Here is a 24,626-nt window from a genome sequence, read left to right as displayed (position 1 = left end):
TAAGCAACCAAAATTTCGTGACCATCCAATTGAAAAAAATGGAAGAATTGGATACATTACCCACTATTGTGGTATCTCTCTTGTTTGGCCACCTTCGCCAACTACTTTACTCCAATGTAAAGGTAATATTTTATTCTTCCATTAACAGGCTTTACCGTTGGAATACCCCTACTAGAAGCCAATGTATTCACAAAGAATAAAACTTTGAATTTGTCTCCACATACGTTTTTCCCCATTCCGACCCCTAAATATTATCCGACTATCACCAAAATCAATAGGCTTTTTCTTCTGTGGGGCAACCATCAACCCCCAAAATTTCGTGACTATCCAATCAAAATTCCAACCTGTAGCGTGATTACAAAAAAATGGAAAAATTTGATATATTACTGACTTTTGCGATATCTCGGTTGTTTGCCCACTTACACCAACATACTTTGCATCAATATAAAGGAGATCTTTTCTTCTTCCATCGACGGCCTTTCCTATTGGAATACTCCTACCAGAAGCGGAGATATTCACATAAGAAAAAAACGTTGACTTTTCTCCACATAAGCTTTTTGCTTATTCCGACTCCTGAAAATTATCCGACCATCACTAAACTTAATAAGCTTCTTCATCTGTGGGACCCACATCAACTCCCAAAAAATTCGTGACGATCCGATCAAAATTGCGACATGTAGCGTGATTACAAAAAAATCGGAAAATCTCTGTTGTTTGACCACCAACGACAACCTATATTTTCTACTTTCCGTGCCATGTTTTGCTTTTGATATACATATCTTTTAAGGAAATAGAGATATTGACTTTGAAGTACAACGTTGACCTTTTCTCCAAATAGGTAATATTATCCGACCAGCAACAAACTCAGTAGGCTTTTTCCTTTGTGGATCGCCCATTAACCCAAAAAATTTCGTGACGATCCGATCAAAATTGCGACCTGTAACGTGATTACAAAAAAATCGGAAAATGGGATGCATTAGCGACGACTGCTATACATCCGTTATTTGGCCACCTACGCCAACCTACTATGCATCATTGTAAAGATGGGATATTCTACTTTCATACCCAGGCTTTGCTTTTGGAAAGTTTAAATCCAAGTCTGTGATATTCGTCATTATGATTAAAATCGCAAAATTGAAAAGTTGGGTTGTATTTGCGACTATTGTGATATCTTCGTTGTTTGATCACCTACGACAACCTACTTTACGTCGTTAGAAAGGTGATATTTTTTACTTTCATTAGCAGGTTTTGCTTTTGATATACCCATTGTAGATGCACAGATATTTACTTTGGAAAAAAACGTTGACTTTTTCTCCAAATAAGTTTTTTGTCCATTCCGAGCCCTAAATATTATCCGAGCCTCACCAAAATCAATAGGCTTCTTCCCCTCCGGGATCCTCATCAACACCCAAAATTTGGTGACGATCTCATCATAATTGCGACCTGTAGCGTGATTACAAGGTTTAGATGGACAGACGGACGGACGGACACACATAGCCAGATCGACTCAGCTCTACGACCATTATTTCGATGCGTTACAAGCTTTTTGGCCAAAACCAACTTATAATACCCTCCCCACATAGCACAGTGTTGCTGCTTCCACATAAAAAAGTGGACAAAAATAGAAGGAGTTGACCTAGGTTGATGAATTTTTGCACAAGTACTTATTAGGGCATAGGAATGAAAAATTTCAACTTTGGTCCTTATCGGTTCGGATTTGGATATAGCACCCATATATATCTTTCCCCGATTTTGCTATAACTCGGTAAATTTTGATCGAATAGCCTTCAAATTTAATATGTAATATTTTCTTAGGCCGCAGAGTAGCTCTACCGATGTTCGCAAAAATCGGTTCAGATTTGGATATAGCCCCCATATATATATTTCCCCGATTTTGCTATAACTCGGTAAATTTTGATCGAATAGCCTTCAAATTTAATATGTAATATTTTCTTAGGCCGCAGAGTAGCTCTACCGATGTTCGCAAAAATCGGTACAGATTTGGATATAGCCTCCATATATATCTTTCACCGATTTTGCTATAGTTCGGTCAATTTTTTAAAAATAGCCTTCAAATTTAACATGGGATGTTTTCTTAAGTCCTTTTTCAGTTTCACCGATTTTGACGAAAATCTGTTTAGATTTGGATATAGCTCTCATATATATTTTCGCCCGATGTTATGTATTCGATGCACTAAACACGCAATGTATGTGAGATATTGATTAAATTAGGAAAATATGACGTAATTATCCGTAATTGAGTGACATTGGGCGACATTATACACGGTACGGAATTATATTATACACACTTGCTAAATGTATAATTTCCAGCTCATGAGTAGGACAGTCTATGTTTTCACTTTGAATATCAAGTAATATTGTTTTTACGTTAGCTACTACGGCATAGTATGACATGACAATAGCTGTCTTGAGGTTTGCATAGAAGCTGAATTAGAAATGGTCTGATGATGTAAAAAAGCTTTTCATTTTACGTTTTCATGGAACGAGAACCGATACATATAGTGTGCTCAACGCATATCGGTCCATAAGTCTTTCGAAAAATGTTTCTTTCAAACACGCCCAGTTCTGCCTTTTCGTGAGTATTCCGTCTGTCCATCTAAACCTAGTAATCACGCTACAGGTTGCCATTTTAATCCGATCGGGTGTTGATGAAGGTCCAGGAGGGGAAGAAGCCTATTGGTTTTGGTGAAGGTCGGATAATATTCAGGGGTCGGAATGGGCATAAAAACTTATTTGGGAAAAAATCAATGTTTTATTTCAAAGCGAATATCTCCGATTCAAAAGCAAAACCTACTAGTGAAAGTAGAAAATACCGCCTTTGCAACGATGTAATGCAGGTTGTCGTAGGTGGTCAAACAACGAAGATATCGGAATAGCCGCTAAAGGAACACAACTTTTCATTTTTGCAATTTTATTTATTATTTATTTATTTATTATATTAACATGTAGTAAATACAATATTAATAAGAGATAGCATTGGCTACTATGGCCATCAGCTAAAATAATAATAATGACAAATACCACAGGGTTGGTTGGGGACCTTCCGAAAACAAAGTATGACTATGAAAGTAGAAAATCCCATCTTTACAATGATGCAGAGTAGGTTGGCGTAGTTAGCCAAATAAAGGAGATATCGCAACATCCCATTTTTCCATTTTTTGTAATCACGCTACAGGTTGCAATTTTGATCGGATCGTCACGAAATTATGGGTGTTAAGGGGGGTCCCACAGAGGAAAAAACCTATTGATTTTGATAATGGTCGGATATTATTCAGGGTTCGGAATGTGAAAAAAACTTATTTGGAGAAAAGGGCAACGTTTTATTTCAAAACGAATATCTCTCTTCTGTAAGAGGTATATCGAAAGCAAAATCTGGCAAGGAAAGTAGAAAATATCACCTTTACAACAGAGATATCTCAATGGTCGGTAATGCATCCCTTTTTCCATTTTTTGTGCATTCACACTACAGGTCAGAATTTTGATCGGATCCTCACGAAATTTTGGGGGTTGAGAAAGAAGCCTATTGATGGTTGGCGTACATCCTTCTTTTCCATTTTTATACCCTCAGCATTTATGCTAACGAGGGTATATACACTTTCATACGGGCAAAATGTGCCTCATCGAAATAATGGTTTTAGATTCCAAGTATGTTTGGACGTGTGTTTCAGACCATTTGCAGTCGATTTAGCAATGTCCTTCCGTCGGTCTCTCTGGTTGGCTGGTGCGCACGATAACTCTCGAACAGATGAACAGATTTGGTCCAAAATTTGGCTTTCGCAATATTTTTTCCAACCTTAGTTTAAGTTCGAAGATGGGTTATATCGGCCCACTCCTTCCGGTACCTCCCCCATAAAGTTTGTAAATGTGCGGAAAATTTGTGCGCACGATAACTCTTTAAAAGAATAACCGATTTGGTCCATACTTTGCACATCGTGAAATTTCTATCAAACATAGATGAGGTTCCAATATAGACTCAATCGGTCCACGCCTTCGGGTACCTCCCACACAAAATTTCGGAATAGTTCAGTTTAGGACCTGCTCTCGAATCGTTTTGATTTTTGTTGTAACAACTTGTATTCACGGCCCCCATACGGCGGTACAAGTTTCATCAGGAGCAAAACTATACTTCCTGAGAAAATAGACTGAAAGTTTCAAAAAACCCCTATGACACCATGTGTAGTGGTTAGAGCGCAATATAACTCCCGAACAGATCTGCCGATTCGATCAAAAATTTGGCCTTCATAATATTTTGTCCAAACTTAGTTTAAGCTCGAAGATAAGCCACATCGGGTCACTCCTTCAGGTACCTCACCCACAAAAGTTCAAAAATGTTTAACTTCAAAATGGCCCATCTCGGTCCTCTCCACAAAAGTTCAACATTTGTGTCCAAGTGCAATTTAGGGTCTGTTCGGAGATCCTTTGCAAATTTATATCGATGATGTTTTTTTGTGATCCTGTTTACAGCCATATATGTTTTCCGTGGACAGGTCCATGATTCCTGGCATACTGGTCCAACAGGTGTACGACAACCCACTGAAATGACTAGTGTGCGCAATATCTATCGAAAAGATATGACTCTCAAAATAAGATCCACTTCCGTATGCACTATGTCGGTCAATTTCCTCCTCCGCAAAACTTTTGAACTTTAATCCTAATCCACATTTTTGTCGGCAAGTTCAAATGTCCAAAAAGTGCCACAAAATTCTGAAAAGACCCTGAATACATTCGATCTGTTCGTAGATTAAAGTTCCAATTCACTTATGCTGAGGGTATATGTCTGTCAGCAAAGCCGACTGATACTTTTACTTGTTTTTTATGCCTTTCAATAAAACACCACTATTTATAAATATGTGTATATGTTAGAGATATCCAGTGAGCGCTTGCTGAGACCAAGTGAGCATACATTTCAATGTGTTTCACATTGACATTTACGCTCATTTGCTCTCAGAAAGCGCCCACTGGCGCATGTGTTTGTTTTTTTGTCGCTTTTGTGTTTGTATTTGTTTGCACCAAAATATATAATTTGTTTGCATCCAAATATATATTTTGTTTGCACCCAAACATACAATTTGTTTGCACCCAAACATATATTTGTTTGCAGGACCCAAACATATGTTGTGTTTGGGACTGCTTGCAAACAAATATATGTTTGCTGCAAAATATGTTTGGGACATATGTTAGAGAGGCCTTTTTTCTGTGTGTGCTGATATTGTGCCAGCCAATGTCATCCTGCATAATCATACCAGTTATGCAGGTATGCCAAACTCTGACATGGCTTGGAACACCTTTGATCTAACTGGACTTTGAAGGCGGCCTTATAGTCGACAGTGGTATGTGCCGATCTGTCTTTCGTGGGTCTTCTCCAGTACTTGGCGCAGATTGACCATTTGGTCAAGTGTTGATTTACCAGGTCTAAAACCGCATTGTTATGAACAGATTATTATATTGACCACAGGTTTTATATGCTCGACAGAAATTTTGAATGCAATGGGTGAACGGAGGAAAAAAAACGGCCTCTCTAACATATTTTGCAGAAAACATATATATGTTCTAACATAAACTATGTTTGTTAGGGATTGTTGCAAACACATTATATGTTTTCTGAATTTTTTCTGCGTGTAGGGGACCTTTGCCCCCGTAATTTGCACAAACCGTCTTGTCTCCTTTCTTGTGTAGGGGACATAGAGGTTGAAATTCCAATCGATTGTTATGATTATGCACGCAAAAAAAACGGTCTCTCTAACATATGTCCCAAACATATTTTGCAGCAAACATATATATGTTTGCAACAGTCCCAAACATAAATTATCTGCAAACAAATATATGTTTGGTGCAAACATATGTATATATGTTTGGGTGCAAAGATATATATGTTTGGGTGCAAACAAAGATATGTTTGGGTGGAAACAATTTTATGTTTGGGTGCAAACATTTTATATGTTTGGGTGCAAAAAAATACAAACCCAAAAGGCACAAAAAAAACCAAACACATGCACCAGTGGGCGCTTACTGAGAGCAAGGGAGCGTAAAATTCAATGTAAAACACTTTGAAATCTGTGCTCACTTGCTCTCAGTAAGAACTCACAGCCTATCTCTATAGCAGTGTCGCCCACTATATTTCCATCAATACTAAAACATGTGCGTATGCATGGGTGACAAAAAAACAACAACCACATGATGTTCATTGTTTTTTATGTACACTTACACTGTACGTGAGAGAGAGAAGCAAATGCAAAAACAACTCAGTGGGCGCCCTCACTATAGAAAGAAGCAAAGAAGCTCGACCCTGCTCTATAGTATACACACAAATGTTGAGGTTGTTTATTGAAAGGCAAAAGAACAACAAACACATAGGTACATACAAAATTGCAAAGAAATACATAACACACTTTAATAAAATAAAAAATAATTTAAAAAATTAAGTTTCAGTGTTTTATTTAGAAATGCACTTAAAACAAAAAAATAATTTGTCGCTTAGCCTCAATAAATATATTCTTTCTCATGATAGAATCTCTCAAATAAAACGCTTGCATTTTAATTATGAATGGTGGCAAAATTAAACGGCAAGCGTTTTATTTGAAAGATTCTATCATGAGAAAGAATATATTTATTGAGGCTAAGCGACAAATTATTTTTTAGTTTTAAGTGCATTTCTAAATAAAACACTGAAACTTAATTTTTTTAAATTATTTTTTATTTTTAACTTTTTAGTAAATACATTTTTTTGACCACTGAGAACCCCAAATGCCGAATTGCAGTCCATTTGAGCAGAAAATGTAGATTAAAATGCTTGAAATTGGGTGGTACAACAAAAAACAAAAATGAAAGAATATTATTTTCTTACAATATCCAGCAGACCTATTCAGTAACTTTTAACAACTATGGATATAGTTTAAATTTCTTTTGTTTTTGTAACAATAATCAAACAAACAAATTAAATTGTTGTTAAATAAACAATGAGTAAAATTTACAGAATAGGCCAACAGCTTTAAAAAAAGAAGCCGTAGATAATTGTTGATTGAAAATATTCAATACAAGTCGAATCTCGTATTCTAGTTATTCTTCTTTTTGGAGGTATTTATTTCAATTAATTAATTGATGGTATACAAATAACATTAAACATTTTTTTGGATAGATCTTTTTGGCGGAATCAGTCCTCGCGGTCAAAAATGTATTCAATTAAAAACTTAATACGGCAAAATAATACAAAATTTTTAAATGAGACTGAAGTTAGTGTGCAATCAATGTAATCATATATTCAACGTGGATCTATTTTGACCACTTTCTGCATGAAAGTTCTCCCACCAAAAGGATTTCCAAAATCCCTATTACAGACGATATTTTTAAAATTCGAAATACTGAAAATCTTTTGATACCGAAAACGTGGACTTATATGTTAGCAATTCTCTGCGCAAATTAGAACCCAAAATGCCAAATTCTGGGATGCACCAAAATGTAAACCTATATGGGAAATATTCATTTGAAAGATTTTTTTAGTTATTGCTTAAATTCTGTTAGAGTTAAAAACATCAAAATACCAGACGGAACTTTTGTATGGGGACTATATCGAACGTGGTTTCTCTATTGAATTTATATACCTTGTGTCAAAATTGCATATAAAATCAATATTGAGTAGCTATGATGTAATGAAGAACTTTAAAAAAAAATCAAGTTTATAATTGTAATCAAACAATTAGATCTCCATTTTCTAGAATTAAGATGAATTACATAAAAAATTTGGTTTAGAGTATCTAAGAAATTTAAGTGGTTTCTTTGTAATTACTTAAATTGGCAGCAAAATTATAAATTATAAATAAATTGGCTTTAATCACAAAGCAAATAAATAATAAAAAATCAACTAATAAAACCTTTAAAATAGCTTCACGTAACATTTTTAACTTTCATGATTTTTGGTCAAAATACCGAAAATCGGGAAGTACGCTTCTACGGGGGCTATTTGAAGACATGGAATTTTACTGATAATTCTCTTCTGCAATATTTTATAACCCCATGGAAGTCTAAATACCAAATTTCAGTCATATCAGTGGTATATTAAGGTCACAACTTTCAAAATACCGAACATCGGGAGATACCTGTGGGGCTATATCAAAACGTGGACCGAAAGTTTTATACCACCAACGAAGACTAAATACCAAATTTCAGTCATATCTATGGAATATATAGGCCACAGTTGGTATTGAGGCCACAACCTCCAAAATACAGAAAATCGGGAGGGACTGTTCTATGGGGGCTATATGAAAGCGTGTACCTATACCGACAAATTTAAACCGGAAAGTTTCATACCCCCAACGAATACTAACAACCAAATGTCAGTCATTTGTGTGGGGTATAGAGGACACAAGCTTTAAAAAACCGGAAATCTGGACGTACCATCCTATGGGGGCCATATGAAGACGTGGACCAATACCGACAAATTTCAGGTGGAAAGTTTTGCATTCCCAGCTAACACTAAATACCAAATTTCAGCCATTTCGGTAGCATATTGAGGACACGACCTTCAAAATAACGAAAATCGTGGGGTACCCGTTCCCCCAACGAAGACTAAATACCGAATTTCTCCCATACCGAATTTCTGTGTTATAATGAGGCTAAAGCATTCAAAATACCGAATATCGGGAGTTACCGTTCTATGGGGGCTATATCAAAACGTGAACCGATACCGACAACATTCTGGTAGAAAGTTTTGTAGTCCGATACAAGACTAAATGTCAAATTTCAGTCATTTCGTTGTGATAATGAGGCTAAAAAAGTATGGTGGGTACATCAACACATGGATCAATAACGAAATTGGGATGTGCCGTTCTACGAGGGCGGTTCGGAAACTTCTTAGCCTATCAATGAAAGAGAATAGTTAGTTTTTCAAAAATATTTTTATTTTTCAATATAATCTCCTGCAACTTCAATACACTTAGTCCAACGCTTTTCTAGCAATTCTATTGCTCGATTAAAATAGTTTTCCTCTAGGTCTTCAAAATAGTGGTTTACAACTGTAATTGCATCTTCATTTGAGGTAAAACGCTTGCCAGCAAGGAATTTTTTTAAATTTGGGAACAAGTAAAAGTCACTGGGAGCTAAATCAGGAGAATAAGGTGGGTGGTCAGGCAACTCGTACTTTAATTCATTGATTTTAGCCATTGTTAAAACACTCTTGTGTGCTGGTGCATTGTCTTGATGAAAAATTATTTTTTTGTGTTGTAAGCCAGGACGTTTTTCTCGAATTTGTACATTTAATTGATCCAAAAGGTTGCAATAGTACTCTGAATTTATTGTTTTACCCTTTTGCAGATAGTCAATCAATAAAATACCTTCGAATCTCTCAAAAAACCGTTGCCATAACCTTACCAGCCGATTGAATTGTTTTTGCCTTCTTTGGGGCACTTCCTCCAGCTTGAGTCCATTGTTTGGATTGTTCTTTTGTCTCTGGAGTATAGTGGTGGATCCATGTCTCATCAACAGTTATGAAGCGACGCTTAAAATCCATTTTATTTCGCTTAAAACGATCCAAACAAGCTTGAGAAATGTTCATTCTTATGCGTTTTTGATCGACTATTAACAAATGCGGCACCCATCTTGCAGAAAGCTTTTTCATCTGTAGTTCTTCATGCAAAATTAAATGGACTCGATCATTTGAGATGCCCATGATATGTATTAGCAATTTCACGCACTTTTATTCGTCGATCATTTAATACCATATCATGCACTTTGGCAACAATTTCTGTTGTTGTTGCTGTTTTTGGACGTCCACTACGTGGTTCATCTTCAATGCTTGTTCGACCACGTTTAAATTCAGCAACCCAATTTTTTACTGTTGCATATGAAGGAGCACTTTCACCTAACACATTCACTATATCATTATGAATTTCTTGTCCCGATAAACCTTTTTTATGTAAATATTTAATGACAGCACGCATTTCAATTGCGGATGCGTCTTTTTTTGAACACCTGTTTCTATATGAAGGAGTTGCCAGATCGAAACAAAATTTAACATGTGTTCATAACAGAGGTGGAAGTTTCCAAAACACTTAACTTTTTTCTGTTTATACCGCGCTTTTTGTGCTAGGCTAAGAAGTTTCCGAACTGCCCTCGTAAGAGGGGTATATCAAAACTTGTACCTATACCGACAAATTTCTGGAGGAAAGTTTTGTAGCCCCAAAAAAGACTAAATACCAAATGGTATGTAAATTAAGATTTTTATTAAAATTGTTAATGTTATATTAGATGTGATAAATAATTTATTGTATTAGAAAGTGATCTTTTAACAGTGTTTTATTTAACTTACTTTGGTGTCCGTTTAGTTCAAATTTGGTAAGTCATTTTTAACACAGTTGCAGTTGACCAATCGGACTAAAACTTTGCACACTTTTCAGATTTGGATGACAATACATGAATATGAAGATAAAACAAAGGTTGGTTCATTTTACAGTTTTAACGGTGTTTTATTTAAATTGCATTTCAAATCTGGTAACTCATTTTCCACACAGTTGCAGTTGACCAATCGAACTGAAACTTTTTAGATTTGCATGACAATACATGAATATGAAACCAAATCCAAATCCACTTTTTCCTATATGCCCGATATAGCGGTACCACCCAATTTAGTTCAAATCTAGTAACTCATTTTTAACGCAGGTGCAGTTGACCAATCGAACTGAAAATTTGCACAATTTTCAGATTTGGATGACAATACATGAATATGGACCCATTTTTTCCTACAGCCCCCATATAGCGGTACCACCAGATTTCAGGCATTTTGAGGATTTTTTCTTCGTTTTTGCACAAATTAGCTGTCATTCGGCATTTGGGATTTCCAATGATACAGACATTTCCCCACCAAAAATTGTGAACATAGGTCCAGGTTTTGGTATAGCCCCCTTATAGCGGTACCACCCGATTTCAAGTATTATGAGGATTTTATCTTCATTTTTAGGCCGAATTGGCTGTAACTTGGCAATGGGACTCCCCATTGGTACAGAAACTTCCTCACTAAAAATATAGCGGTACCACCTGATTTCAAGTGTTTTAAGGATTTTATCTTCATTTCTAACACGAATAGGCTGTAATTTGGTTCCCAATGGTACAGAAACTTCCCTACCAAAAATTATGGACATAAGTCCAGGTTTCCGTATAGCCTTTATGTAACGGCACTACACGATTTCAGGCATTTTAAAGTGTTTATCTAAATTTTTGGCCTAAATTGACTATAATTTTGTTCACAGTGGTCTAAAAATGTATTTACTAAAAAGTTAAAAATAAAAAATAATTTTAAAAAATTAAGTTTCAGTGTTTTATTAAAATTATTAGAATTATTATTTTCTAGTTTTAAGTGCATTTCTAAATAAAACACTGAAACCTAATTTGTTTAAATTATTTTGAATTGTTAATGTAGTCTGTGATGTGGTTCATGTGTTCTTTGGAGTACAACTTTCGGTATCGGGGTGCATTCCCGTATATATATATATATATATATATATATATATATATATATATATATATATATATATATATATATATATATATATATATATATCCTTCAAGTACGTTCTGCGCAACATTTTTGAGCTTCAAACCAAATATATTTCTTTTTTGACGGCAACTTCCTACTCCAAAAAATGGCCACAAAATCTACGTAGCCGGTATTAGCTGAGGGTATCTCTCTTTCGGCAAAGCCGACTGACACTTGTTTAATTGTTATTTTTATTGTTCAACTTACACCCATTATGTAACCACTTACAAAGAAATGAAACAAAAATAACTACTTATATTACTCCTTACTAAGTTATGATTACGGTGGCACAAAGCGTGTGTGTCCGACTACAAATCCTAGTGTTGTATGTTCAATGCTCACTGTCGTCACGCGACGTGCACATGTTATCGTTTAAACAAACCTTAATGTCCGTACGTGTGGCCGAGTGTGTAGTGTGTTCGGCTACAAATCAGAAGTTCGGATGATCAAATCCAGCAAAGAGCGAAATAAAATAAATATATGAAGTGTGTTGAAATTGAAAACAAATTTCACCTTAACCCTTTAAACAAAAAATTGGTTTAGCTTATTTTTCAACTTCTAGTGGCTACAGAATAAGTAGTTATTCCAGTGGTCATAAAATAACTAGTAATACAGCGCGGCATGCCCTTGTTAAAATAATGGTAGAGAGTTCTGTAAGTAGTTATGACTACCAAAGAGTACTACAAAAAATCCATTATTTAGTAAGGATTTTTTGTTGGGTACTTACGTACTCGTATGTACATACTTTTATTTTATTATTTCCTTGAATCGGTTGTCAAAGACATAGAGAAGTTATCTAAGGAACGGTGAACTTTTTCCAAAAATCCTGAAATCTACAACTCAAAATAGATACATATATGCCGACTTCCACCTTAGAAAATCAAACCATAAAAAATTGGTCAAAAAATCAGAACCCTTTTGGGTTTTGAAATTTCCCATTCCCCAGAATGACTGTTGTTGCACTGTGTTATTTGATTAGAAGATACTCAATATCTCTTCTGGACATTCCACTATTCACAGGTTGTGGAAGCATCCCTCTTCACACAAATTCGCTACATGAATACGTATTTTATGAATAATGTCGTAATATATACCAATTTTTTTCCTTTAGCAATTTGTTGCGACACAATTTTTCATGCACTTTGGCTGCATTCTGATGCAACAAGGTCTTTGCGCAAATATTCAAAGGCGTCCATATTTCGCAATTTAAACCACATTAAAATCAAACTCTTAAAAAAAATAACATTTTATTAATTAACATAAATAAATAACTCTCTTCAATTGCATTATCCCAACGACGAAGGTACATAAACTCTTGCTCGTCCATAAGCTGTTCCTGGCATGATGTTGCGTTGGCAAGGAGGAGGGCCGTAATAACCATATGGTGATGATGCCGCTGGACATGATGTACAACATTGTAAGAATGGATAATTTGGTGTGGGTGCCGGTGCCACTAAAATTGGTGAACGTCGTGGTGGGGGTGGTGGTGGTTGTGCCGGTGATCTTGGTGGCATTTGTTGTGGAAAGGAAGGTTGTTGTGGAAAGGAAGGCTGTTGTGGAAAGGACAGCTGGGGACGATAGGGCGGCATAGGTTGTGGCTGTGGCATTGGAGGATATGGATATGGCTGATAGGGTGGGCGATAAGGTGGTGGTATAGGTTGTGGTTGCTGGGGAAATTGTGTAGGATATGGTAATTGTGGTTGTGGCTGTGGAACTACTGGTGGCTGTAGAGGTGGCTGAGGCATAGGTGATAATGGAGGCTGTGATTGGCAGCATACGTTGTTCGGCTGTTGAGTAGGCAAAACCACTGTTTCGCAGCAACGATTTCGTTCGTATGCCTCCGGCGTGCAGGGATAAACGCATCGAGGTGTAAGACTGTCCATAAAAGTCGTAATTAATTCGAATGTTCGCCCATTTCTCTGCGTCTCATCAATTTTATTGAAAAGCTCAACAGATGAATTTTTATTGTCAATTGTTGTGCTGCTGTTTTGAATGACTGTTGTTACTTCTGTTTTTACAATGGTGTTTGTTTCGGAGCGGCTACTATTTGTTCGCACGTTGTTGCTGTTGTTGTTGCCAATCGCCTCAAGGGTCATTTGCTGAAATTGGGATGATGATGATCTCCTCCAAGCTGTTGAAGTAAATAAATTGCAATGCATTTTTGTAAGAAATTTAATTTATTATTACATAGGGTTTTACACAACATAGGTCTGCGAAGATGAATATGGGCGATGGACGGACGAATGCATCCTTAACCAATTGGTGGAACATATAATAAAATACGACTCGGACCATTTCGGGGTAATGTGTAACGTGTGCATGGTGGAGGCCCATAATAACCATAAGTGGTACATGTGGCACAACATGGACTTTGCAGTGGCGGATATGCCAATGATGGAGATGGTAGGACAACAACAGGTCGTGTGGGTGCTGGCACAATAACAAGAGGAGTTTCCGTTGTTAGCTGCGTTGGTGGCAACGCTGTCGCCAGTGGTGGAAGCAATGGCCTAATGGGCGGATACATCGGATACTGTGGTGACTGACAGCATACATTCGATGGCGGTGGTGGTATAATAACCACCGTTTCACAACAAATATTTCGTCTATAAGCATCTATCGTGCATGGCCTTACACATCGCGGTGTAAGGCTATCAATTATGTCGCCAATTAAACTTAAAGTACGTCCGCTTTTCACATTTTCATCAATTTCATCGAACACTTCAACAGAGGAATTGCCATCGACCAGCGGATGCTGAAATTTGTGTTCTGCTTGTATACTATAATTATGTTGTGGTAAACGATTTTCCGCTGTCGAAACAAAGTGCGGTAATGTATGAGGCTGAATAATAGTTTTGTCGTTTCCTCTTTGATGGTTTAATGAGTTTGTAAGTGGGCCAACAACATGTTTTGCTGTAAACAAATTAAACAAATGGATATACACAATTTTGAAATATGCCTAAAAGTATGCATTAGATATGAAGATTTTGGTGTTCAGTGAATTGATAACCCAGCAAAACGTGAAAATAAAGTTTAATTATTGTGTTCATTTAGGTAGAATGAGTTCACAATTAGACTTTTAGTGACATGGTGAAAGGTGGCGTTGACAGGGATAGATACACGAGTTTTTGGCCACCACTGTCCATAAGGATTGGCGAAACATTTATGCTTATGTGTAACGAATATTTGATTCGCATAAAAATTTATTTATTGTATAACTCTCGATATAATTTATTGATTTATATCACTAGGCAACATTTTCAACCTAATTTTGTGCAAACAATTTCAAATGCGGTTTTTATGAAAGTACATACGCAACCCTGTTTGGGTTTTGTTTTGATAGATCGAGCTCGGATTTTATAGCCCTATCTAAACATGGCTAAATATTGACTTCTTAAAGATAGATAAGAACAAGAAGAATGTATTTGGAAACATGATGAACACGAATAACCTCATTTATTGCCTCAAATTTTATAATATATCTAAAATTTCCGTGATTCGTATATATTTCGCAGAGTATTTCCAAAACCGTCAAATTTTTCTTAATGTTATCTTTGGGAAAAATATTCGCTGGAATGTAGTACACAACTCTTCAGAACATATCATTGTTGCAAAATTCCTCTATCGCGTTGTTTCTATCATATTTTTCAACGACAATTTGGTAAATATATCAACAATACATTGGAATTTCAAATATGAGAATAAACAGCCTGTGTGAAAGTTGTTTGAAATATGTTTTGTAGAAAGTATGATAGGAAATACCGCCTAAACAACATGAAATAAGTGTTGCACCGTTTCAGAATGTTCTGAAGAATTGTTGAGGTAATTATTTGGAAAATTTTTGCTAAAGGCTACTTGGTTCAACTCTCAATAGTTTGGCAGTTACTGACCATAATTCCAGAAATTATGTAATCTCTCCTATATTTTATCAATTTTGATGCGCTATACATATACGGTTTTTTGTAGGTCGTCTGTTTGACATATAAGTTCTACTACATTAGGACTACAATATTGCTGAAGAACGCAAAGATAAAGCACGGATGAATTGAAAAACGGGTCGTTTTATGCCAGTATAGATGAGGCGATAAAATCCAAACCCGATCTAAAAACACGAAACCCAACTACGGTTTTTGTAGTAATAACATGTACTTTCAGAAAATGCCCACTGGAAGTTGTTTGCATTTGCAGTGTTGCACAGTGTATTTCTAAGGTATTTTAAGTCAACTCAAAAGAGAGAGTGTCTCATAAGCGATATAACATAAACCAATTGTCTCTAAGTAAGGCAGTACTCGTATTTTTATACCCTCAGCATTTATGCTAACGAAATAATGGTTTTAGACCCCAAGTATGTTTGGACGAAATGTGTTGCAGACAATTTGGAGTCGATTGAGCAATGTCCGTCCGTCTGTCTGTCTGAATGGCTGGAGCGCACGATAACTCTCGAACGGATGAAACGATTCGCTTCAAATTTTGGCTTTTGTAATATTTTGCCCAAACTTAGTTTATGTTCGAAGATGGGCTGTATCGGTCCACTCCTCCCGGTACCTCCCCCACAAAAGTTTGAAAATGTTCAGAAAATTTGTGCGCACGATAACTCTTGCAGGGAGTAACCGATTTGGTCCATACTTTGCCCATCGTAAAATATGTACCAAACTTAGATAATGTTTCAATATAGACTTAATCGGCCCACTCCTTCGGGTACCTCCTACACAAAATTTCGGAAAAGTTCAATTTAGGGCCATCTATCGAATCTCTCTAATTTTTGTTTTAGCAACTTGTATTCACTGCCGTCCATACGACGGTACAAGTTTCATTAGGGGCAAGTCCATACTTCCTGAGAAAATAGCCTGAAAGTTGCCAAAAAGCCCTATGACACCGTGTGTAATGGTTGGAGCGCAAGATAACTCTAGAACGGATCTGCCGATTCGGTCCAAAATTTGGCTTTAGTAATATTTTGTCCAAACACAGTTTAAGTTCCAAAATGTTCGGAAAATTTGTTCATACGGTAACTCTTGAAGGGAGTGGCCGAATTGGTCCATACTTTACACATCCTAATATATCTACTAGATATAGATCAGGTTCATATATGGACTATATTTGTACACTTCATCCGGATAAGTTCACTTTAAGACCTGGTCTCGAATCACTTTGAGTTTTTAAAGGGTTTTATTTAGCTCACCCCGTTTGTTTTATTCTTGGGTCAAATTTAGTAATTCAAATTTCACCCTCTTCCTGTCAACCGATTAATCTGAAATTTTGTATACACTTTGGATTTTGGTGACAATACAATTATGTTTATTCATTATCATTATAAATCCAAGATGGCGGCCGCTACAAAATGGCGGATAATTTATGTTTTATTAATCCCATCAATATGAGTATCAAATGAAAGGGCTCAACAAGCAGAATACAATATACTATAAAAAATTGAAATCCAAGATGGCGGCCGCTACAAAATGGCCGATAACGTAGTTTTTATCAATCCCATCAATATGGGTATCAAATAAAAGTGCTCAACCAGTAGAATACAATGTACTATATAAAATTAAAATCCAAGATGGCGGCCGCTACAAAATGGCGGATAACGTAGGTTTTATCAATCCCATCAATATGGGTATCAAATGAAAGTGCTCAACCAGTAGAATACAATGTACTATATAAAATTAAAATCCAAGATGGCGGCCGCTACAAAATGGAGGATAACGTAGTTTTTATCAATCCCATCAATATGGGTATCAAATAAAAGTGCTCAACCAGTAGAATACAATGTACTATATAAAATTAAAATCCAAGATGGCGGCCGCTACAAAATGGCGGATAACCTAGGTTTTATCAATCCCATCAATATGGGTATCAAATGAAAGGGCTCAACAAGCAGAATACAATATACTATAAAAAATTGAAATCCAAGATGGCGGCCGCTACAAAATGGCCGATAACGTAGTTTTTATCAATCCCATCAATATGGGTATCAAATAAAAGTGCTCAACCAGTAGAATACAATGTACTATATAAAATTAAAATCCAAGATGGCGGCCGCTACAAAATGGCGGATAACCTAGGTTTTATCAATCCCATCAATATGGGTATCAAATGAAAGGGCTCAACAAGCAGAATACAATATACTATAAAAAATTGAAATCCAAGATGGCGACTGCTACAAAATGGCGGATAACGTAGGTTTTATCAATCCCATCAGTATCGGTATCAAATGAAAGTGGTCAACCAGTAGAATACAATGTACTATATAAAATTAAAATCCAAGATGGCGGCCGCTACAAAATGGCTGATAACGTAGGTTTTATCAATCTCATCAATATGGGTATCAAATAAAAGGGGTTTTAGTACATTTATCTTAAACATTGCAATGTATGTTTAACATAAAACCGTTGGACTGCAATAAACTAACGGGCAAGAAACCTTGCAATAATGAAGCACTAAATGAATTTAACAGAATGCGAAATAAGAACTAAAAACTAGAAAATAAAAATAGGTAAAAAAACTTTTTAAGTTAAACGGTTTTATGTTAAAAATACATTGCAATGTTTAAGATAAATGTACTAAAAACCAAAAAATAATAAAATAGATACAGTCGTGGGAATTATAAACATATGCATAGACTAGACTAAAATAAAACCGTGGGGCACATTCTAGCCCTACTTATCACACGTCCATCGTTGTCGGTTGAACAACTGCCTAATTATAGTGTAACATTACAAAACAAACATTTTAATCAACGATTGTAGACAATTGACGTGCCCCACGGTTTTATTTTAGTCTAGTCTATGCATATGTTTATAATTCCCAGGACTGTATCTATTTTATTATTTTTTGTTTTTTAGTACATTTATCTTAAACATTGCAATGTATGTTTAACATAAAAACGTTCAACTTAAAAAGTTTTTTTTACCTATTTTTATTGTTTAAGCAACTTGCATTCGCTGCCTCAAATAGGATGGTAAAAGTTTTTTCAGGGGTAAGTCCATACTTCTTGAGCAATCATCCCGAAGGGTGTAAAAACCCCTATGGCACCATATGTAGTGGCTGGAGATCCACTTTCACAATGGTCAATGTAGATCCATTCCTTTTAGTATCTCCTCCGCAAACCTTTCGATCTCTAATCCTAATGAACATTTTTGTCGGTTCAAATTCTCAAAATTTTTAAAAACTCCTAAATACATACTTTTTTGGGAAAAAATTGTTTCAATATACATATATACAGGCTGAGGGTATATCACTGTCGGCAAAGCCGACTGATACTTTTTTACGTGTTTGATAATATTAAACTATCTCCCTGTTCCTTTAAGTATGTTCGTGTCCTCATGTCCTCAACCTCCTGCGTGGCGAATTAATTAGAAGAAATATCCTCTAGAAATACGTGAACAATTATGAAACTGGCTTGAAGAAATATCAATGGATAACAGTGACTGTTTCGCCAAGAACCCTTGTGCTCCTATTCGGCCAACCAGACTAAATTATTACCTTCATACAAACAACATTCTTCTGTAGGCTGAAAACTGCTTTCACCTTATTCTTGCTGGATGGTAAACATTCATTCTAACATGTGACAAGCAAAAAATACCTTTAGTTCGGCCTGACCGAACTTTTTATATTAAACACCACCATCAGTTGTATTGAAGTAAAATGGAATAATTAGTTTCCTTTAGTTTATGAAACTACTTATCCTCCTCCACGGTGTGCCTACCAATCAATTTGCCCTATATTTCGAATAAAATTCACATTTTGTTTCTAAAATGTGACAAAAACATGCAAAAAATCAGGCGATACTGCTACATGGGGCTATGTTGAATCGTAGATATATATGAATAACACTGTGTGTAATTTTTTCAGTCATGGTTTATTAACCACATTCTGACACCACATCGTGATAGAAGTCGAAAAATAAGAAGACACGTGTCCCGTCGTTTTTCCCTATCACTTCAACTTTCGCGGTTATGGACCCCCAAAGACCTGAGGCTTTGATGTCAAAAGGGATCATTTTGTCAGGCACATATCTTCTGGAATTTGAGACTACTCGTGGAGACAAAGTTGTTGCTATCGTCCTAAAGAATAATAACTGTGAACACATAAAATCCATTTGCCTCATCTTCAATGTCAAAATCTTCAAGGCCCAATTTCCATTATGGCTTTTTCTCCGATTTTAGTCTGTAGATATCAAACCGATCAAAATTGGAGCAAACAACCAACTACACCTTTTTCAGATTTAATTCGAATTATTTTAGTTGTAATTCGAGAGTTCCATTTGTAATTCGAAACATTTCAATTGTAATTCGAATTATTCCATTTGTAATTCGAATTATTCCATTTCAAATTCGAATTATTCTGTTTGTAATTAGAATTATTCTCTTTGTAATTTCAATTGATATAATTCGAATTACAAATAGAATAATTCGAATTTCAAATGGAATAATTCGAATTACAAATGGAATAATTCGAATTGCAAATAAAATGTTACGAATTAGGAGAAAATTCGCATTTGTTTAGCTATTTTGGTCATTAAGAACCATTTCTACAGAGTTCATATGTTCTAGAAAGTTGTTTATTGGGATCTAAGGAACATTGGTTTCTGAAATTGCAGGCAATGTTGGCCGAAAATGTAGATAAAAACTTTAAAATGCCTGACGACTACACTAAAGCATGGACCTATGTCCATAATTTTTGGAGGCGAATTGTCTGTCACATTGGGAACTCCAAATGCCAAGTTACAGCCAATTCGGACTAAGAATGAAGATAAAATCCTCAAAATACCTGAAATCGGGTGGTACCGTTATATAAGGGCTATAGGAAAAAATTTACCCATATTGGTTTTGCCCAAATCTGAAAAGTGTGCAAAGTTTTAGTTCGATTGATTAACTGCAACTGTGTTAAAAATGAGTAGACAGCGGAATTTTATGGAACCCCTATTATTATATTTATTATATTATGCAACAAGTATTTCAATAATAGGTACAAAAATGTTTGTGTGTACAATGTTTAAAATTCTCTTCAGACAAGTCAATAAAATATAGAAATGTATAACCACAGCAACAACCTTCAAAATACCGAAGGCCTGACCCTAAACCAAAAAATTTTAGGTGGAAAGTTGTTTACCACCAAGGAAGACTTAATACCAAATTTCAGCCATTTGGCGGGATATTGGGGCCACAACCTTTAAAATACTGGAAATCGGGAGGTACCGTACTATGTGAGCTATATGAAGACGTGGACCTATACCGATAAATTTCAGGTGGAAAGTTTTATACCACCAAGGAAGACTTAATACCAAATTTCACCCATTTCGGAGGGATATTGAGGACACAACCTTCAAAATACCAAATATCCGGAGGTACCGTTCTATGGGGGCTATATCAAGACGTGAACCTATACCGAGAAATTTCAGGTGGAAAGTTTTATACCCCCTACGAAGACTAAATACCAAATTTCAGTCGTTTCAAAGGGATATTGAGGCTACCGTTCTATGGGGGCTATATGAAGACGTGGACCTATGCGGACAGATTTCACTTGTAAATTTGCATACCCCTAACGAAGACTTAATACCAAATTTCAGCCATTTCGGTGGGATATTTAGTTTTGCATATGCTAATTTTATGCAGATATGTTAAAATATGTCAAAATATGCACGATATGCAAAATATGCAAAAAATTCTGGGCCTAATTCGTTTTATTTTGTAATAAAACGAGTTTCTATCTAATCAGATTTTGTCTACGACCATCCTAGCCATATATGCATTTGCATAGGATTCCACAGTATAAAAATGATTTACTAGATTTGAACTAAACAGACAGACAACAAATCAAGTTAAATAAAGCACTACAAAAAGAGGTTTAATTTTCATTAAGGACGGAAAATCACATCCGAATGTAATACGTGGATTAATTTGTACAGTTAAGAAGTAGAAATGAAGTATTTTTCAACCCATACATACATGCATCATATACATATGTATGCAATAAAAAATACACACATACCAACTTCTTCTATGTACGTGAGATTCGTATGTACATATGTATGTGCCAATGGAATCACATTAAATTGTGCATTATTCAACAAAATAAAACGTGCCAAATGTATAAACAAAAAGAACAACAACAACAAAACATTGATTCAATTTATTGTGCAAAAGAGAAACGTATAAAAATTCGATTTGATTGATGAGAGTGGTAAATCTTTAATTTCATTAGGATTAATGCAAAAGAAGAATTCTAACCTCTGAAGCCACCAAAGTTTTGGAAAATTTTATTCCCACCAAAACCAAAACCTCCATTTGCAAAACCTTGAGATGCTCCCAGATTTCCAAAGGCGCCACTATTCGCATTGGCACCGTTAGCACCGGCAGAACCTTGAGCAACAGCATTACCGCCTCCCAAACCACCACCAGAACTTGAACTAGCCGAAGCTACAGCAATGGCTGGCTTACCACCTTGGCTAACAGCCGAAGCATTGCTTGTAGCCGAATTGCTAATAGATCCATCTGCTCCTTGTTGGGAGGTAACACTTGATTGGGTGTTGGCGGCAGAATTTTCACCATTGTTACCCTGGAATATAGATTGACTGCTAGAATCGGCTTGAGAACCACGGCTGTTGCCATCTTCAAAAACGGCGGAGTTGGTGTTGGCAATATTACTGGATGAACCAAATTGGTTGTTATTCGTTGACTGGGCACCACCCTGGGCTTCGTGACGTTGACCAGTGGCGGTGATCACTTGGTTTGTACCGGCATTCGCAGATGAAGCCTGTTGTTGATTTTGATCAAAATTCAAAGCTTGACTTTGGGCACTGTTGCTACTTTGAGAACCATCTTTGGTCACGGAATTCGTTTGGGCAACATTGGCAGAACTCACCTGGCCACTGGAACCATCTTTGGCCAAATTCGAACCGATGCTTGAGGCACCATTATTCTGGGTAATACCGTTGGCGTTGATCTCCTGATTTGTTTGAGTATTGGCACCGGCTTGTTGTTCGAACAAGTTATTCATGTTATTGGCCAAACCTTGGGCATTGGCATTTTGATTTTGTGGCTGGCGGCCAAAGACTGGTTTCCTATTGTTTCCCCAACGGTTTTGGTATTGATCCGGGAAGAAGAAGGGTATATATTGTGCTCTACGTTTAGGTCTCACTTGTCTGACTGGTTGAAAAGGCTGAACAGCGGGGCGAAATGCTGTGTTATAAACAGGCCTGCTGGCAGCCGGTGTTCTTACTGTGCGTACTCCTTGACCAAAGGTAGCAGCATTTGTGGCTGCTCCTCCGGCTAAACCAGCTGTAGAGGCGGATGTTTGTCCCTGTTTAGTGTGACTTATAGCATTCGATTTGGAGATTGTGTTGGTAACTTCAGCACGGCCATATTGTTGAGTATTTGTTTTGGAATTGCTGTTGGCCTTGGCCTTGGCGCCAACACCTTGAGCTTGTGCTTGGGCCTGGGTGTAAGCATTAGCATCAGCCTGATTGTTGCGGGAAAGATCAAAAGTTAATGCACCCAAGCCTAGAGCAATACCGCCTTCAGCAGTACGTTGCAAACCAAAGGTGGGTTTATCGCGGGATATAGTTGTGCCGAGACTTACTTTACCCACATTCAAGTCATGAGATACGGCTTTTGAAACAGCACCATTGGTATAGGTTTGGGAACGAGTTAAGGTACTGCCAATGTTAAGGCGTCCCAATTCAACTTCACGAGTCACAGCATTGCTTTTTGCCACTGAGGTGACACCGCCGTTAGATTGGCCGCCATTCGTTTTGGTCACTGTGCGTGAATTGGCTACTCCACGGGAAACTTCCACTCGACCAAGGTCGACTTCACGTTCAAAGGCTGTGCTGCTAGCATGAGATACAGAACCCGTTTTCGGTACATTACGTAGAAGTTGTGGGTGGGCGAGAGATACTAGGGATAGTCAAAAGGGAATTTAGAATTATTGTCCAACTAAACAAAGTCATATAAATTCTTACCTTCAGTACTCACAAGGGCCACAATAACCAGAAGTGAGCCCAATTGTTGGCTCCTAACAGAAACCATGATGCTTAGATGATTTTATGTGCACCTTTATGTGATATGTATGCGCGAACACGTCCGGATCTAATCTAAGCGAAATATTTCACTGAAATGAAAAGATAACCTTTAGTGTTTCTCTCTATAACTTGTGTACGATTAAACCGTTAATGGTTGTACGCGTGTATTGGTGTGATGCTAAACTTCACATATCTCCCAAATGGGTTCTGGTCAAACTTGTTGGGTTTCTATTGTGTTGTTGTTCATTTAAGAGCCAGCCACTTAAAGCAATTACAACAACAAATAATCTATCTTAATTTTAAACAAGACATTCGTTCATCACCTGCTTTTATATGCCGGAATAACAACAAACACGCGCTTTATCACCACAGCGTGATTGTTTACATGTATGTTTTGGTAAAATGTTGGGGTTTATTTCAACGCTGATGACTTGCCATGACTCGACTCGACTACTGTCGAATTTTGTTATTGACACAATAGATGATGATATGTTGGGATTTTTTTCTCAGTTTTGTTAATTATTTGTAAATAATGTTTATTTATGTTATGGGGAAGTTTTTGGTTATTGTGCGCATGCTTAGAGAGTAATGATTATGTGTCAGTTTCTTTTAACTTGGGAAATATGGCAAATATATGTTTTTTTCTCGCAAGGAATAACGATATACAAATATATAAAAAATGTTCACTCAAAAGATTTGGTCTATTTAACACGCTAAACATTATCTGATCACCATCTCAAATTTCAAGCTTTTTCTTTGTCATATAATCTGATATGATCTTAAACTTTTTTCACTTATGAAATTAATATTTTAAAAACTTACAAGTTTAAAAACAGATTTCAAAGATCAGAACTTTAATTTTTGATTTAGAAGTATTCAATATATTGAGACAAATATGGAAAAAACTTTTGTCCCTTTGTTCCATATTGTGTACAATATTTTACATTTGTTTCGTAAATGTGGATATCGAACAAATCGACAAAAATTCTATTTTTAAAAATTTCTCTATAGCTTTTATATTCCAATACATATTCCTCTATATTTTTGCAAATATTTTCTATA

General features: G+C 36.3%; 1 protein-coding gene across 1 annotated transcript; it reads right to left on the bottom strand.

The window, feature by feature from the left end:
• Window positions 1–21,658: 21,658 nt before the first annotated feature.
• Window positions 21,659–23,738, bottom strand: LOC141397405 (uncharacterized). The gene is made up of 2 exons (XM_073973550.1): window positions 23,505–23,738; window positions 21,659–23,439 (listed from the first exon to the last, which is right to left on the bottom strand). Exons 1-2 carry the CDS (start codon window positions 23,569–23,571, stop codon window positions 21,767–21,769), a joined length of 1,740 nt encoding a protein of 579 aa, XP_073829651.1. The 5' UTR covers window positions 23,572–23,738; the 3' UTR covers window positions 21,659–21,766.
• Between the last annotated feature and the right edge of the window lie 888 nt (window positions 23,739–24,626).

Source organism: Musca autumnalis, unplaced genomic scaffold (assembly GCF_047663935.1).
Source record: "Musca autumnalis isolate F117 unplaced genomic scaffold, ASM4766393v1 scaffold_3, whole genome shotgun sequence".
NCBI classification, from domain to species: Eukaryota; Metazoa; Arthropoda; class Insecta; order Diptera; family Muscidae; genus Musca; species Musca autumnalis.
This window is presented reverse-complemented; position numbering and strand designations above follow the sequence as displayed.

Bases quoted from the DNA above. Each gene is read 5' to 3' on its own strand.
- LOC141397405 (XM_073973550.1), bottom strand. From the start codon at position 23,571: ATGGTTTCTGTTAGGAGCCAACAATTGGGCTCACTTCTGGTTATTGTG. The intron at 23,440-23,504 runs GTAAGAATTTAT...GACTATCCCTAG, and splicing joins GGCCCTTGTGAGTACTGAAG to TATCTCTCGCCCACCCACAA.